This window comes from Diaphorina citri, unplaced genomic scaffold (assembly GCF_000475195.1).
Source record: "Diaphorina citri unplaced genomic scaffold, Diaci psyllid genome assembly version 1.1 scaffold88, whole genome shotgun sequence".
NCBI classification, from domain to species: domain Eukaryota; kingdom Metazoa; phylum Arthropoda; class Insecta; order Hemiptera; family Psyllidae; genus Diaphorina; species Diaphorina citri.
The window spans coordinates 223,799-241,231 of record NW_007377525.1 but is presented as its reverse complement, the minus strand read 5'-3'; the positions used below and the strand labels follow the sequence as shown (position 1 = coordinate 241,231).

The 17,433-nt window shown below is 35.9% G+C and overlaps 3 protein-coding genes across 5 annotated transcripts in view; 1 reads left to right on the top strand and 2 right to left on the bottom strand.

Annotated features, from left to right (window-relative positions):
• The window catches only part of LOC103524210, a 47,333-nt gene that overhangs the window by 15,210 nt on the left and 14,690 nt on the right, over window positions 1–17,433 (bottom strand). The window lies entirely within an intron of this gene.
• On the top strand, window positions 7,137–14,091 carry LOC103524208. The gene is made up of 4 exons (XM_026833292.1): window positions 7,137–7,176; window positions 12,535–12,593; window positions 13,482–13,614; window positions 14,006–14,091. The coding sequence occupies exons 1-4, from the start codon at window positions 7,137–7,139 to the stop codon at window positions 14,089–14,091; spliced, it is 318 nt and encodes a 105-aa protein (XP_026689093.1).
• LOC103524193 (peptidyl-tRNA hydrolase 2, mitochondrial) overlaps window positions 14,796–17,433 on the bottom strand; it is a 15,819-nt gene continuing 13,181 nt past the window's right edge. For all 3 annotated transcript variants that reach the window (XM_026833333.1, XM_017449520.2, XM_026833334.1), the window contains one exon: window positions 14,796–15,044. In XM_026833333.1, coding sequence (XP_026689134.1) covers window positions 14,850–15,044 — 195 coding nt within the window. In that variant the 3' untranslated portion in view covers window positions 14,796–14,849. The remainder of the gene's footprint in view (window positions 15,045–17,433) is intronic.

The following is a 17,433-nucleotide window of genomic DNA, read 5'->3' as shown; positions in this document are numbered from 1 at the left end:
TAGAACGTTTTTAAAATATGCATCACACAGTTATAAATACATTTTAATATTCTGTGCTCGATATCAATTGAACCAGTAAAGTAGAGCTGACACATAAAACTACGCAGATTTCCAATATTTCCATTCATTATGCGAGGGAGCACTCATCCATGTTGGAGAGGATCGACCATTACGGGATAACGGTACATCCTAGAAGAAAAGTGTAAATGTATAAAATGTAAGAAATAAAAATACAAAAAACTTTCTAATTCATTGTTCTTCACAAAAAAATACCGGAAACGAGATATTGTGAGAAAACCTCTGCACTCATCCAAGAATTATGTAACGGTAATCAAAGAGTATTGACAGTGACGATCTACTGGGTGACATGGGATAGGTTTCAGTCTGATGTTAAGTCCTTCCAACTTGGTCTTACAACCGTCTTTTGACAGAGCCTGATGGTTAAACGCTACGATTTGGCTGCATAATTTCCTTCCAACTGGGTCTTACAATCATTTTTTGACAGATCATACGTGCGAACCTGTGAACGGTATAAGTTTACGGGTAGTAGAAGTGTACTGCAAGTTTAGGGTCAGATTCAGATCAGACATGTCTGCGCGAAACCGTACACACGTTGGAAGTCCTTCCAACTTGGTCTTACAACCGTCTTTTGACAGAGCCTGATGGTTAAACGCTACGATTTGGCTGCATAATTTCCTTCCAACTTGGGTCTTACAATCATTTTTTGACAGATCATACGTGCGAACCTGTGAACGGTATAAGTTTACGGGTAGTAGAAGGGCACTGCAAGTTTAGGGTCAGATTCAGATCAGACATGTCTGCGCGAAACCGTACACACGTTGAATCTGTAAAGATCTGCAGACACATCGTAGCGTGTTTACCAGGCTTAGTTTTCTCCATCTCCATAGCTCAATATCCACTATCAAGAACTATCTAGTGACTTAACCAGGTTACACTGGTTACAGATATTCTACCCAAGTCCACACCCTGTACGGTTGAGGTTTTAACAATTTGGTGGCACGCATTAACAACTGACAACGGTTATGACAAAGAAACAGACTTGGTAACCTCTTACGGAGTAGGGACAATGTCACGAGGGACCTAGATTCTAGCTTTCAGTGTCCCCGTTCAAGTATGGATTGTGCGGAAATTCCTACACGTAATTATACGTATATTATCAGACCCCACGAAGCAGGTAGACAGACTATTTGGTAACTAACGGTTTTATCCCATTTATCCCATAGTTTTGACCAGTTTTACAAACAAGACTGCAATCTGTGTTCTGTCTATTATGGGATTACTAAAGGGCTCCAGAAGCAAAATTTATATCAGAGACTCCTTCCCGTCGATTATAATACTATCCTACAAATTTCACTTGTCTAATCGGATGGAGGATTCAAAAGATTTTCAACTTACAGATGCACATAAGTAAGTTTTCATATCACATTCGGAATCTAAAGAAAGAAAGTTCAATGTAGGTATGTACCTAAAATAAATCTCAAAGTTGGAAATGAAAATGCATTTCTTTTCAATAGGAAAACTCGTAGGAGCTGTTAACAAAAAAGAGCTTAATTTGCAGTTTAAACTTCAAGAAATGAAGAAAACAGGCGACTCCGACGTTGAAAAAACTAACTCCATTTTCCAACAAAAATCTAGATGTCAATATGATTTTCATTTGTCCGTTCTTTTGACAATGACCCAGGCCTAACCTTGGCTCACATACATATTTAAAATCTAAATTATCTTCATTTTCCTAAAAAACGAACGTTTCTTTTCCAAATTACGTTACCATTACCACGCTACTTGCTTTAAACTAAATAATTTTTTTGGCAACATTACAAAAATACACAACAATGCTCAATGTATCTTTTCTTCAGTTGTTGGGGGAAAAAGATCTTAAAGCGTCTTTATCTCTAATACAGTAGGCTATAGATTGTCATTTCGGGGAGATAACTGATGCTCATTGTTCCCAGAGCTTAATAAATAATAAAGTAAACTGACAGCTGGAGGTCCATGACTCAAGTTCCAGTTGCACCTAAGTATTGGTAAGCCAGCTGATGATGAAATAAAATGTAGGTATGACAGATCAACTTAGTAATGACGAGTCCCAGAAAATAGTTGTTTGGTAAGTAGAAAGCTTGAGAGGAGATTTTTGGTTTAGAATTAGTAAGAGACACTTACACTAGAACATAATAATAGAATACTAATAGGTAAAATAGATGAAATTATCTCTACGTCAATCGAACGGGAACGCCGAGAAAAAGAAAACAAAGACTCCATACCAAATTTGGTGCTTTCCTGAATAAATGCAGCTTTTGGCCAAAATTGTGACGTTAGGCCACCCACTAAAAGACCTGTGCATAATATGCGAATAAATTTGAAGAAAATCCAAAAATAGAAATGAAAGATTCAAATAGATGACGGGCATGCTATTGCAATGGCCTGGTTCAATACGAATGAAACCATAAAATTTATTAAATTACCTCATAGAAAGTAAGGAAATGATTTCCAAATCACTTTCAGAAGGAAAATGATAATAGGGAAAAGCAAGAGATAATGGAAACGTTCAAAACAAAGCGAGAGAAGTCAAGACATTAGTAAATAATACAAGATGAAAAAAATGGTATCTATACGTTTGGCAAAATCGTTAAAACGGGAGAGGATATATTTTGTTTAGATGTAGGCATAGAATTCATAGATAATGGTTTAGTTACCATTTGGTTATCTATAAAATTTGGTGCCCCACTAGGTTTTTGGTTCAGGTAGGTATAGACAGCTGTGTCAAATATAAAAACACACAAGGCCATGGCGGCTTATCTATGAATAAACTTCCGCCGAGTTAATTCCAATAGGGGCACGGCGCGGCGGTTCTTTTAAAGTACATTGGTTATTGGTTTACGAAAAAAGCACTATACCTATGTATAATGCTATAATGTCATATTCATAATCCTTGAATCAACAACAGTAACAAGGATTCGAGTAACATAAATAATACCATTGAGGACTCTGTTAAAATCTAAATTCACAGGAGCCACCTCCAAAACTAATCAAAAGAAACACCCAAAATTTAAATCACAAAAATGGATTCCTTTCCAGGTTAGGCAACCTGTATTGGTTCACATCTGGTTGGAAGAGCGGGTAAATTCGAAATTGGTTCGAAAAAATGGCTTGGGACGTAGGGCGTACGCGAAACAGAGATCGAATTTATTGTTACTATACCTCTTGTACTTATGTATCTGAATATTCTGAATCAAAGTAATTGCCATGAGAGAACAACCAGCTTCATATTATACTGGGTAGGGTACTCTTTAGAAGAGATATTTGTGAACTGAACATAGACATATGTATTGGGTCTTATGTTCCATACTTCTAAAGCCTATAATGTCTATATTGAGCATTCGTCAAATGCGGATTTTCCCTTGAACCACCAAGACCCTACAGCAGGATCCATGTATTTAAAATTTGACGCCTGAAACAACGCGTGTCATATACCCCCATTCTCAAGGCATGAAAAGAAAACAAAGACTTGTGCATAATATGCGAATAGATTTGAAGAAAATCCAAAAATAGAAATGAAAGATTCAAATAGATGACGGGCATGCTATTGCAATGGCCTGGTTCAATACGAATGAAACCATAAAATTTATTAAATTACCTCATAGAAAGTAAAGAAATGATTTCCAAATCACTTTCAGAAGGAAAATGATAATAGGGACAAGCAAGAGATAATGGAAATGGAAACGTTCAAAACAAAGCGAGAGAAACCCCGAGAGGTCCTTTTTGCAAAGCGAGTTTTTTTTACATTAGCAGGGTACCTAGGTATTTATAATGAAGATAATAATGCATATTTTTCGATGGTTTACTTACTTTATTTTGATTTTTTCCTACAATAATAAGGCTAATAGGATAACTGGTAACTGGATTGCCGAAATTGGGCTGAGAGGTAGAACTGGTTATTAGTATAATTTTAAATGCACATGTACCTACTTAGCCAACTTACCAGTGAAAAATTAAAAACGTCCTTCCTACAAAAAAGACAGATATGAACCGTATGCGTTATGAATAGGAGTTGAAGAGAAGTAGGTAGGTTTATAGAGAGTACAGACTATTAAGTGTTGAGGGAGAGAGAGAAAAAAGGGAAAGAAGTGGGAACTATGACATTGAAGTTCAGAAAACAGAGGTAACATTCAACATGGAGAATAATGAGAAAATATGTATAAAATTCAATGCAACGTAAACAATTCTATAATTAATGTTGACTTACACAAGTCATTATTTTGACTTGTGGCAAAAGTTTTTAATTAGTTCTTATCACGAGACAAGCTTATCTAATAACAACTGATAAAGATAAGTCAAAGTTTTCAATTAATGTTTCCAACTTTGTTAATTAAAACATTTGCACAAGAAAAGCAACAAGAAGTTAGTTAAACCGTGCAATAGATTTTATATGATTTTTGATTTCTTTCACGCGTTTTTATCAGATGGATATGTGGATTTAGTTTCAGTACTGTGCCCCGAAATTTGAATATTTTAAATTTGAGTGAAAAAAGGTGAGGAACCAAAAAAAAAAGATGTGAGAACTTATACGGAAAACGGAAAGTATGATGGTGCCAAAATAAATATACAAATATGTACCTAACTCATGGAGAATTCATCATTTTCTTTTGCGTTACTGACTTGAACACAAGCTTCGACAAATCCACAATGCCCCTCTAACGTCCATGTTATTTGCTTTAATTTTTGCAGCCTACAAAATCTGCAAACTTGCCAAGGATATCATCAAAGATGCAGAACAAAGAACAAGACTGCTAGACATTCTCGTCACTTCCGCTATAAATATCAGGATTTTCTCATCATACACATTTACAGCTCGAAGACCCGAGCTGTTTAATTATTCATACCAAGCTACCACAGGATAAACTATTGGTGCATCTCACAATGCCATGTCAAGTCTGGAAAACATCATCGTGTCTTTAAAGACTTTCGTATTTATCATGTTTACATTTGATGTTGATAGTTCATACACGAAGTGCGAGTTATTCATATACTAGCCGTTGCTTCGCGCCAGATAAGAGGATAAGGCTACAACATCCCTTCATGATTATTCTTCAAATTTCTGCGCTTACTCAGCCTGATAAAAAAGTATGAATCCAACTTTGATAAGAAGATTACAACATATTATTGATAAATGGACGCTATGACTACTCATTTCTTCTAACTCACAAGTTTAGAGCCTTTGCCTAGTTAGGCAAAGTGTTTGTTGTATCAAGATTTGAAGGGTTCGTAAAAGTCAACCCGGATTGAACTACGTTCTTGTGCCACTTTAAACCTAGGGCTGTTATTTGGATTACAACCAATTTTGTTCTTTCTTTTCCTTCTCATTTATCCTCATTTCCTCATAGTAGGTAGGTATATTTTTTTTTTTTTTTTTCTTTTTTTTTTCTTTTTGTAAGTTCAATAAGTAATACATTTTAACATAGCCATATTGGATTGTACAGGATTTGAATGCCGGAGCTTTTATGAATTCTTACTATGTATACACGTAATTCCGATCTATAATTGTTGTTGAAGCAGCTTACAACTCTAGATCTAGACATTAAAACATAAATAATGCTAAACAGATTATGCAGCTACATAAGCTAAAACAACGTAACGCAAAGTACCGGGTGGTAGAAAATTTGTACCCTTTTTTTTAGCATTTAACATGTTCAACGAGGATTTGTGCAACACTGTTAACGGGCATCATTTTATTAACTAAAGAACACATCATATGAAATGCCTATACACATTTGTGATTCAACTTTTTCTTAGAAGTCAGGAACATTTCACCTGGAGTAACCAACTTTGATGAAGTGACCCGGTAAGTTAAGTCCTTGTTTAATTTCGGTATACCTACATTAGAATATTAGATACCCATTAACCTAAACCATGAGCTTCCTGTGTCCTATTGGTTAAGACGCAGATTTTACTGTGTTTAGAAGAATCAAGGTTTAAAACAAAAACAGAGCCTGAAATCGGTTGCCGAGGACACTTCATGTTTCGTTTAAAAAAACATTTCCATTGAAAACACTTGAAAAAATAAATAAAATAAAAATAAGATGGTTTTGAAATTTACCTCCTTAAAATCCCATCAAAAAGGCTCTTAAAGTGGCGAATTGATGATTGATTATTTTGGTTTATTCAGGATTCCAGAAAGATCATTTTTCAGAACCATACAAACAAAGCCAGATCGCGTAAACATAGGGTCTTATCCATTGGACCAATATTTAACAGATCTTCCATGCCATCCATGGTTCATGTCTATCAACACTACTCATTAAACCTAGTCATCAGACTTCAATAGTTCAACGAATGGATTTCATCACCACGTCTAAAGTTTCAAAAAATGAAGAACAGGGCCCTATTTCATAAAACACAGGACGTCACGTGATAGTAGTGTGGCTGAACGAAATTACCTACAATATTATGGGAAAACTTTGAACAACATGTTTCTGACTCCCCATGACTTCACGTGACGTGATGGTAGTCTACCTTTAACATCTCCCGTAGTACTGGCTAAACCGGGATGTACGCTGCTTTGTAAGGACTAAGGACAGTACAGTATTGTTCATCTTACACGAATAGGACTTAAGAAGCTGACGCCAGAAAAACAGCAAATAGAGTCCGATATGATACCCTTAGCAAAAGTGAAAGGCGATAATCGATCAAAATGTTTGTTTTTTACTCACAGCAATCTGGATTTAGCCCGATTCACACTTATAAATATTATCAAGAGAGCAAGAGAATGAACCCAACTTCCAAGGGTAAGGGTTGTTGACTGTTGAGTCCAGGCTATTAATAGGCTAATAGGGTGCGATTGGAGTTCTCAACTCTTTCAAGAGAATAAGTGAAAGTTTGGTATTAGATAACAATGTCGAAGTTTGTGTGGGAAAACATTCTTTGTAATAAGATGAAGTACATTACTCATTCTAGACCAAGTCTCGTTGCGCGATCATCTCTTCTGATAATATTCATCTCGCAAAAGTCAGGAGTTCGGACAGATCTATGGCAGATTCATTGTTAATAAATACATAATAAACTATGAAAGAGGGATGCCAGCTAAATATTAGGAGACGAACAGAAAAGTCTAAAGAATCATGTTGATCTTCATCATTATCAACGAATTCAACAGGAAAGGTAAGTATGTATAAAGGTACGTATGTAAGTCCAAGTATTTCTTGCAGAAATTATGCAAAATGGAACACACATTGAACTGACGGGAACACACTATTTTCACAACCAAGAATGTTTTAAAGTCGTCACATAAAATAACTGGAACCGGTCAAACGTGCCATTTCAGCGTGTACTAATGCGAACAGGGCAGGGTTTTATGACACAGACAGAATGGAATGTATCACACACTTCCTCTGACATTTTGGAGCGACTCTGAGTACCACTAACCTGAGACCTGGCTAGAACGTAGATAGGTTTGCTTAAGATAGAAATATGGAAGGGTGTACCAGAACCAATGGTGTTCGAGTCTCACTCAAGATGCTATATTTCTCATTAATTATGTATTGAATTGGGAACCACAGAGTTAGGATTTCCTTTTTGACCAGAGTTGACATGAAATTATGAAAAGAAATAAAATAATACCTCATTCTAAAAATGTTTACAGAGTTAGGATTTCCTTTTTGACCAGAGTTGACATGAAATTATGAAAAGAAATAAAATAATACCTCATTCTAAATGTTTTTTTTTTCCTTCGAGAACGAGATAGCTCAGAGCACAGTCCTTCTGGTACTCTATGACTCTATGGTGGCCTAGAAGCAAGTTTTAGGTACTCAAAATAATCTTGAACTTCGAACCTATACCTACAATGTGGCTATCCTAATAACTACCTATACGAGAATTTAGAATAACGTGCAAACCAATGCTGCATGTATAATGATATTAATGATGTGACGCTATGAATAATTTAATCAGAAGATGTTTGATATTTGACTATGAACTTAGGAGCACGTCCTAATGCATAAAATTTGAATACATACCTATATTTAGTCAAAATGAGAGAGCTACCAAGACCCTAACTCACAATTAAGAACTTGAGAAAGTTGTGATAGCTAATAAGGGAATGTACCTGTATCTACTCGTAATATGTAGTTCATAGCCAAAATAACAGCACTTCGGGAGTTACTTCGGCAGTGGAAAAAAATAATACCTAAAAACTATGAACAACAAACGCAATACTCCTGGATGTGATTGAATTATGTAAATGTTAAACGTATGACAACTAGGGGTCTGAACTCTTCAGCTACAAAAGTTCTGGAACATGGGATCTCGGTTGAAAAAAGTAAGAAGTACGGAACTATGAAGACTAGCAAAGAGTGTCGTCTTCCATTCAACTCTGATCTTTTTTTTTTTTTTTTTTTTTTTTTTTTTTTTTTTTTTTTTAAGAGGTTTGACAGAGGGAACTTTAACTGCTATGGTCTTATCGTCCCGAAATCGAGGAGAGAAGGAAGACAGGATAGGAGAAAGCCAGCCGTTCCGAGAACGAACATTATCCCATCAGGATAAAATCCGCCCCGGGCGGGAATCGAACCCGCGGCCTAGCGCTTACAAGGCAGACGCACTACCAACTAAGCTAGCTAGGCTGGCAACTCTGATCTTTGTAGGTAAGAAATAACAAAGTTTTGATATTTATAATGAGAATAGTTCTTTTGATGGCTGATTATAATCCAGAACACTTATCAAATTACTAGAACGTTGATATTCCATGTATTTATCTTTCATTTTAAATATCAAACAAGACATAAGATCTTGAAGTTTAAACTTTAAAGAGAAAGAAATACCTATGAGGAATACCTACACAATAATGTTCATATACTTTCATGTTGTATAGTTTTTAAGGCGTTCCTCCAAGAAATAAAAAGACCAGATAAAAGATTTTAATAACAACTAACCCTCGCCTTCGTTATTTGGTCAAACTATTAACAGTATTAACTTGACCACTTATTGCTATGATCTTGACTCATAATGAGTGGCCAATAAAATTCTGAGAACAACAATCAAACTAACTATCAGCTATGAAAATGGAAACCAATAAGATGTGAAAATAATTACAAGAATGCCCATATTGGAATTATTTATTCGACCTATTGGAACAAAAAGTTAGAGATTAACATTAGGAATTAGTTGACTAATCCGAATCAAGACTAATCGAAACTTAAACTTATGTTAATTAGAAACCCACAATATGAAAGAACCCAGAAAAGATCTAATGCCATTAAAATAGAATGCCAATCTGGAAAAAATGTAGCAATGCCAAGAACCAAGAGGATATTACACTAAGAAGAACCTTAACTAACTAGATAAATAAATAATTGATGAAGAAAAAAAAAAAAAAAAAAAAAAAAAAAAAAAAAAGGAAACGGTGTTAAAGAAGATGCTTATTGCTCAATGGTATTGTGGGAATAAGGAATAAGAAAAATTCTGCTTTGCTGCATAAGCTGCAAGGGTGTGACAGCTATGACACAGAGTACTTGGTACTAGGGGCATTTTATTATTCTTATTATTATTTAAGTCAGCATCAGAGATGTTCCCCTAGATATTTGAAGAACACTGATGATCAAATCATAGGATATTACACTAAGAAGAACCTTAACTAACTAGATAAATAAATAATTGATGAAGAAAAAAAAAAAAAAAGGAAACGGTGTTAAAGAAGATGCTTATTGCTCAATGGTATTGTGGGAATAAGAAAAATTCTGCTTTGCTGCATAAGCTGCAAGCTGCAAGGGTGTGACAGCTATGACACAGAGTACTTGGTACTAGGGGCATTTTATTATTATTATTTAAGTCAGCATCAGAGATGTTCCCCTAGATATTTGAAGAACACTGATGATCAAATCATGATGTTATTTAGCTTGTCTCACGGGATTTCAGGAATGTTACTTTCGAATAATATATGTACCTTTGAGGTTGGTGAAAGCTTGATATAAATGATCAACGTATTACGGAAATTTGTTCCTCAATAAAATTTGTGTTGGTGTTTTCTTCAGCTCTCTTCAGACTTCAACTTACTTCTCTGGCTTTTTCTTCTCACACATTGTTATTGTTTCCCCAAGCTATCACAATAATGTCAGCACTTGATTTCCCAGTAGATTGTTGTTTTTATAAATGCACTAGAAAAACCTGTGTCTGTTTATTCTTTCTCTCATGACATGAATGATACGTTTACATACATAGTAGTTCACACATTCCATCTCAAGCCGGATCCGACAACTAAGCCTGAAGTTATGGACTTTTTCCATGATTCAATTTTCCATGTTGTTCCGCCAACAGGAAAAGCATCAAAAATGAGAAATAAATTTTGTACTATTTGTATCTTTGTGCTTTGTGTTACTCTGAAAAATATGAGATGTTTCGAAATAAACAGGTATTTTTACATACAAAGAAAGTAGAAATGTTTTATTTATATATTTATAACAAAAAGTAAAAATTAAAAAAAAAAAAAAAAAAAAAAAAAAAACGATTTTTTAATGCTCTTGGAAATTCAATTCAATGTTTTTTTTACAAAGCTCTGAAAGTCTGATAACGTTAAACATTAGGGTACCTACTTACCTACACTACTTATTTTGAATACTGCTCATACATACGAGTATTACTCACATGTTATACTTTACTAAACATGTACCTGTTTACAAACCACGACAAAGTTTTATTCATAATCAGAGGTGGAGGTACATGGGTAACTAAAAAAAAAATAATAATTAAAAAAAATAATAATAAAAATAAATAGAAAGTACAAACCTAACAATTGATGGTTTTTTTGTACTACATATTATAAAATAATAAAGAAAGTAGGTATAATTAATTACCTACAATTACCTATTATATTTTATTTTTAAAGAAATTTACCTATGTAGGTACTTACATATTATAAAAAAATAAAACCAGTGGAATGGTGGGTTTATTTTGTACCTAATAAGCTCATTATTATTTCATTCTCCACCACTGTTAAGCCCAACGCGACGTCCTCCCTTAGTGTGGACACACCCTAATCTTATCTTGAAATCCAGTTTCTTCTCGTTATCACAGAAACAGTTTCAGTGTTTTCTGCTCATCTCTTTGCTTTCTCACATTCCATTTTTCGAGAGGATAGATTAGGAAATACGAGTAAGTAAAGTGTTATTAGCTTATTAGTTATAGATAGAGAGTAAAAACCATTCCCAGTAGCTCGAATCAAGCCTCAGAGGTAAAATGTGAAAAAAAAATGTGGACTCGTAATCTGCGGACCGAAGTTTGAGTATCCACAGCGGCATGAAAATTTAAAAGCGGTAAATATATCGGGTAAATAATCTACATAACAATAAAAAAGAAATATGTTTACTTTTTCACCCCCCCCCCCCCTCCTCCCCCACACAGAAGATTTTGTTTGGGGCCCCCTGAGTTGAATTAGAGGCGGATGTCTTTAGTTTAAAGTTACTTCGTTTAAGGACCCTCAGGTGTCCATCCATCAATTAGGAGCTGGGACCTTCATCAAGCTATTGCCACTGGCTAATCCTTGTCTTTGATCAATTTAAAGTTTTCTGCCTAAAATGTAACATGGTATCTATATCAACTATATTACTATAGGATTCAGCATCTAAGTAGCAATACATTTTCTTATCACTCTGTTTACTACTGATGAACAAATTAACTGGGTATATTTAGCAAGGGCACTCTCCACTTGTGAACTTCATGATAACTCTATGTGCCTACAAACTTGATAGAGATGTAGTAGTAACTAGCAAGGGCACTCTCCACTTGTGAACTTCATGATAACTCTATGTGCCTACAAACTTGATAGAGATGTAGTAGTAACCAATTCTTGGTAAATCTATTGTTTTAAAAAAGGCCATCCATCAAATCTTTTGAGCGATTGTAAATAAAACTTGTTCTCTATCCTCTTTTTATTACCTATGTAAGATGTACACATGGGTACCAATTCTTGGTAAATCTATTGTTTTAAAAAAGGCCATCCATCAAATCTTTTGAGCGATTGTAAATAAAACTTGTTCTCTATCCTCTTTATTACCTATGTAAGATGTACACATGGGTACTGCACTCATCCAAGAATTATGTAACGGTAATCAAAGAGTATTGACAGTGACGATCTACTGGGTGACATGGGATAGGTTTCAGTCTGATGGTTAAACGGTTGTAAGACCTTAAAAAAAAAAAAAAAAAAAAAAAAAAAAAATCCTGTAGTATGAAAAATAAATAACTAAACAAAAATAAAATAAAAATAGATTCTACTTGTGAGCAAATCTTTTGAGAAGACCTATCTAGGTCAAAAATAGTAATAGTGAAAATTAATCTGTCTGTTTGACTCTGTTTTCAGGTCTTTCATTTTATGGACTCTCATTCAAAGAACAAAGTTGTGCTTGGACTTTACCTGCACACTTCATGTGTTCCATGTCTTCTTTTGTATTTATTACAACAATGCTCTCCCAACCAGCATCCTATGGTGGATTGTGTATATATTTTCTTGTACTGTAATGTGTATTCTAGGTGAAATCTTGTGCATGAGAACAGAATTGAAAGCTATACCTTTGAACATGACACCCAAAGTTCACTTGTAGTATAAATTCTGTTGGGACTCATTCCTGAAGGAGATGGTGTTGAAGTTTACAATTGTAGCAAATTCCTAAAATGTAACTATGCAAGATTCAGCAGTGAAGTCTGACACCATCTCTTTCAGTAAGTGAATTTTCTGTTCATCAAAATAACCAGATTTTGTAGGTATGGAAAGAAATGCTAATCTCAAATAATTTAGGGAAAGGCTGCCGAAAAAAGGTATTCCATAAATATAATAATATTGATTTCATGTATATTTTGATTCATATTTTTATTTGGTAAATAGGTATATAAAAAATGACAGATGGTAACTCTTATGTATATTCTGTAAATATAAAAATATACCAGGTACCTAATAAAGTAAATCATATTCTATTATCTATTTTAATTTTATTTTTCCATTGAATATGTGCATTTATTTTGCTAATGAACATTTAAATAAATGGGTTCCTTGCATTACACTTCATCCTACACAACTAGGAAATGCCACCACTGGTCACTACTTGATTACAGTAGCTATTCAATTGTCTTCAGGAGGCTGTGTGCAACCTGAACTCCAAACACAGCAACACTGGTCACTACTTGATTACAGTAGCTATTCAATTGTCTTCAGGAGGCTGTGTGCAACCTGAACTCCAAACACAGCGTTGGTCACACATTTTCATGCTTGATAAAAAATGACAATTAAATTCTTTGCTTCCTCTATTACTAAGATTGAAAAGGTATTACTAATACCTTTGTATTACTAATTACTATAGATAAGCCTGAATAAAGAGCAGATTCCCAATATTGTGAGCTATCATTTTCTGCTGTAAAAAATTGTAATATTCTAATAATGAAGTAGGTACAATAATTTTTTTTCTTTCTGGTTTTGTTTTCAGAACACTGCTCAAATGTACTTTTTATTCTTCATTGTGTATTGCTTACTGTTACCTGTACAACTGTATGCTGTTGCTCATCAGAGGCATCCAGTCACCAAATTATTTACAGCTAGTCTAATACTAGAAGTTGTAGGTAAGAGGTCAAACCTAGATTAAGATTTTTAGATTAAGATCAAACCTAGATTGGAAATCGAACCCGCAACCGCTTACAGGACAGACATGCTATATTCCAAGCAACTAAGCTGTCTAGTAGTCAGGCTAGTTAGCTTGGTCAGTAACGCGTATGCCTTGTAAGTGCTGGGCTGCGGGTTCGATTCCCGCCCGGGGTGGATTTTATCCTGATGGGATAAAATTCGTTCTCGGAACAGCTGGCTTTCTCCTATCCAGTCTTCCTTCTCTCTTTGATTTCGGGACAGTAAGACCTTAGCAATTACAGTTGTTCCCTCTGTCAAACCTGTTAAAAAAAAGCTGTCTAGTAGATGATTACTTAATTTGATTTAAAAAATTGTACTTTTCTTCTGCAGGTATAGCTTTCAATCTGCTTGATGTACTTAAATATGCCTATGATGGAGTGGGCTACAGTAACCTGTCCTGCTTAGGCGAGAGATGATTACTTAATTTGATTTAAAAAATTGTACTTTTCTTCTGCAGGTATAGCTTTCAATCTGCTTGATGTACTTAAATATGCCTATTATGGAGTGGGCTACAGTAACCTGTCCTGCTTAGGCGACATCCTTGATATTCTATCACGTACAACATTCATGCTCCTCCTCATTTTATTGGCCAAAGGCTGGGCTGTGACACGTATTGAGTTGTCATGGAAACCATTCAGTATACTTCTCATATGGTTTATCTATGGGATCGTACACATTCTTCTCTATGTTTGGAATAAGGTGAATAGCATTTTGTTACCGCCAAATTAATTTTAGGTTCGATCCTCTGGCCTTGGAAAAATTGATGTTGAAAATTTTGCTTTGTGGGCACCAAATTCATAAGGTACATAACATAATATACCTACATACGAGTATGTGTGTTTAATTACTGGAATCAATAGGTAAAATATTTAAGTCAGTCTTTTTACTTTCCTTATCCTATAGGAAGGAAAGTAATGTAATCGGGTCAAATTTTCGATGGTCAATTTTTAGTCTCAAAACACGTTTTAAGGTCCCTAGAGCCTAAATCCAAAGTTTCAGCTATTGGTCCGTGTGTGTCTGTCTGTAAACAAAATATCTCAAAAACGGTAAGAGCTAGAGACTTGAAATTTGGTATGTAGCTGTCAAATGTGAAAAGGATGCGACACGAAACTATACATCATTTACTTAAAAGATTGTAAAAAAGGTGAAGCAAAGCTTGCGCGTGCTTTTTTATTTACAAGAGTTTCAAGTGTCCTGAGATGGCATCCAGTTGGTTGTTGGTAGCAGGACCCAGCCCCAGCACTGTGGCAGTACCAGACGCGACCTGAGTGTGACCTGCATCGTGAATTATCACATTGGTCACTCCCATCTTCTTTGCTTTCATTGCTAGTTCCTGCAAGGCTTCCTCTCCTGGCTTGTCACATTTCACCTAATGGCAAGAAACAAATGATGAGAAGGAGTGAAGATAAGGTGTATTTGGTGGTGGTGGTGGTGGTGGTGTTGCTGTTGGTGTTTTTTTTTTTTTCTAATGTATTGTAGCTATTGTTTGTACCAAATATGCACATAAGACCTTGTTTAGACTGCGGAAGTAAAGGGACTTTTCAGTCTCATTCTGGCAGTATAAGCAGGGTACATTCTAATTCTATTTTCCTTTCGGAAACGAATCTTCGATGGTCGGGAACGCCACCCCGTGATTGAACTCATTCCCATAATTTCCTGTTCTGGATAAAATCAGGAAATCCATATTTTTTCACCATTTTGCTAGTTTGTACTGTATATGCCGAAAAAAAAAAGTTGGCAACCCTAGAAGGAAGACAGGATAGGAGAAAGCCAGCTGTTCCGAGAACAAACATTATCCCATCAGGATAAAATCTGCCCTGGGTGGGAATCAAACCCACAGCCTAGTGCTTACAAGACAGACGCACTACCAACTAAGCTAACTAGGCTGGCTGAAGATTGATTGTTGATTGGTTAATGAAAACAACAACACCAATTAAAGACCACCATCAACAGTTGGGTGGTGCATTCAATGCAGACACAGGCTGTTTCCACTTTCAATTTGGAGGGAGGCTGTACATAAGCAACTAAGCTAACTAGGCTGGCTGAAGATTGATTGTTGATTGGTTAATGAAAACAACAACACCAAAGACCACCATCAACAGTTGGGTGCTGCATTCAATGCAGACACAGGCTGTTTCCACTTTCAATTTGGAGGGAGGCTGTACATAAGTACTTTCTTTGTGAAAAAGAACAGTAAACCCCCCCTGTAAGCCGCTTTAACTCTAGTTACTTACGAGTAGTAGGTCGTTCACGCCGACTCCTCAGGTGGACTAGATCACTAGATTATGTTGAACAACTTGATAGCTTTGAGATAGCTGATGAGGGAGTCAACACTCTCCGGACTGTCGGTCATTCTGACACTTTTCATCTATCTTCTATTTGCAGGTATAACATACTCCGCGGACTGCCTCGCCTACTGCATGATGACTCATCTGCTCTGGCCAACGCGCAGTGAACAGTACTTCCTCCTGGCCACAGACACAATGCATATGGGGGATGAACTGGATGAATTCAATGAAGCCCCGCACATTATCAACACGTACAAATCCCCCGTGTATCAGCCCACTGTGTTGGGCCCGGACGATTACAAGTATGAGTATACGAAGCTGAGTAATGGAAACGTGATCAACTCCTGACATTTGACTGGTGAGTGCGAGATACATTTCTTCTTCTTCTTCTTCTTCGCCTTTTCCCGTGTACAGATGGGGTCGGCGTTTTTCGTCGGCCTCTCAATCAGCCCTAACTAGGGCGATTGCTTTGGGCAGACATTTGGTTTTGGCTACAAATTTTAAGAGTGGATGCCCTTTGCACTCAACCTTTGCTATTTCTTTAGCAAGGGATTCAGGCTGGTATCCTCCCTGTTTAAAGTCCCCTAGCCAGACTAAGCTGGTTTACTCCCTGTTTAACGTCCCCCAGCCAGACCTAATCGTGAATTACTAATATTATTTCGTTTCAGAATGTCAACCCAAAGAGTTACCAGGTTCAAACGACCACAACCCTCGTGTGTAGTGTTTACTCTTCTCGGTGGGAGAGTATCAAATCACAAGACTGGATAGATAGCACAATGTTTCCTCTCTACTATAGGTAAGGTTGGTATTGTGCATGTAAAGGGTGTCCCAATAAGAACGCAAGATTTGAAAGGGTCATAACTTTTTTATGCATTGTTTTATCTTGCCCAATCTTTGACAGATTGATTGTAAACATATCAAAATTAGTCATCATGGAGTCTATAACTGTTCAACAAAGCGATAGCATAATAAAATCGACACATTATCACTTTTGCGCGAGCATTTTCCTAGTCGAAATCGTGTCATTTTCCGTTTTTCTGACGAGAAATGGCCTCCATGATCATGTAATTTTACCCCCCTAGACTATTTTTGTGAGGGTATCTAAAGTCACAGGTTTACACCAACAAACCCACAAGCTTTGACGCATTGAAAGGTGAAATTGAAAGTTGCATCAACGAGATACAGCCTGATTTCCTCGAATTTGTCATCGAAAATTTTGTCAAAAGGAAATGACTGTACCATCAAAGTCGAGGAAGTTATTTGTCTGGTTATTGTTCTATACAAAATTTCAGAATGTTTACTTCTCAAATCATCTAAGAAGTCCATTTTATTCCACGGAGAACCATGCTTTATTTAACAATCAAATCTTGCATTCTTATTGGGACACCCTTTATGAAACTCAAGATCATGCAAACGGTTTATTCTTTTCCCCCAAAGTTCGACTTTAGGAGTGTTGAATTTTTATTCCCT

What these genes read in the sequence shown, in the direction of transcription:
- LOC103524208 (XM_026833292.1), top strand. Translation starts at nt 7,137, where the DNA reads ATGTTGATCTTCATCATTATCAACGAATTCAACAGGAAAG. An exon ending in CTTTGAACATGACACCCAAA is followed by an intron (nt 12,594 to 13,481) that starts GTTCACTTGTAG and finishes TTTTGTTTTCAG; the next exon opens with AACACTGCTCAAATGTACTT. An exon ending in TCTAATACTAGAAGTTGTAG is followed by an intron (nt 13,615 to 14,005) that starts GTAAGAGGTCAA and finishes TTTCTTCTGCAG; the next exon opens with GTATAGCTTTCAATCTGCTT.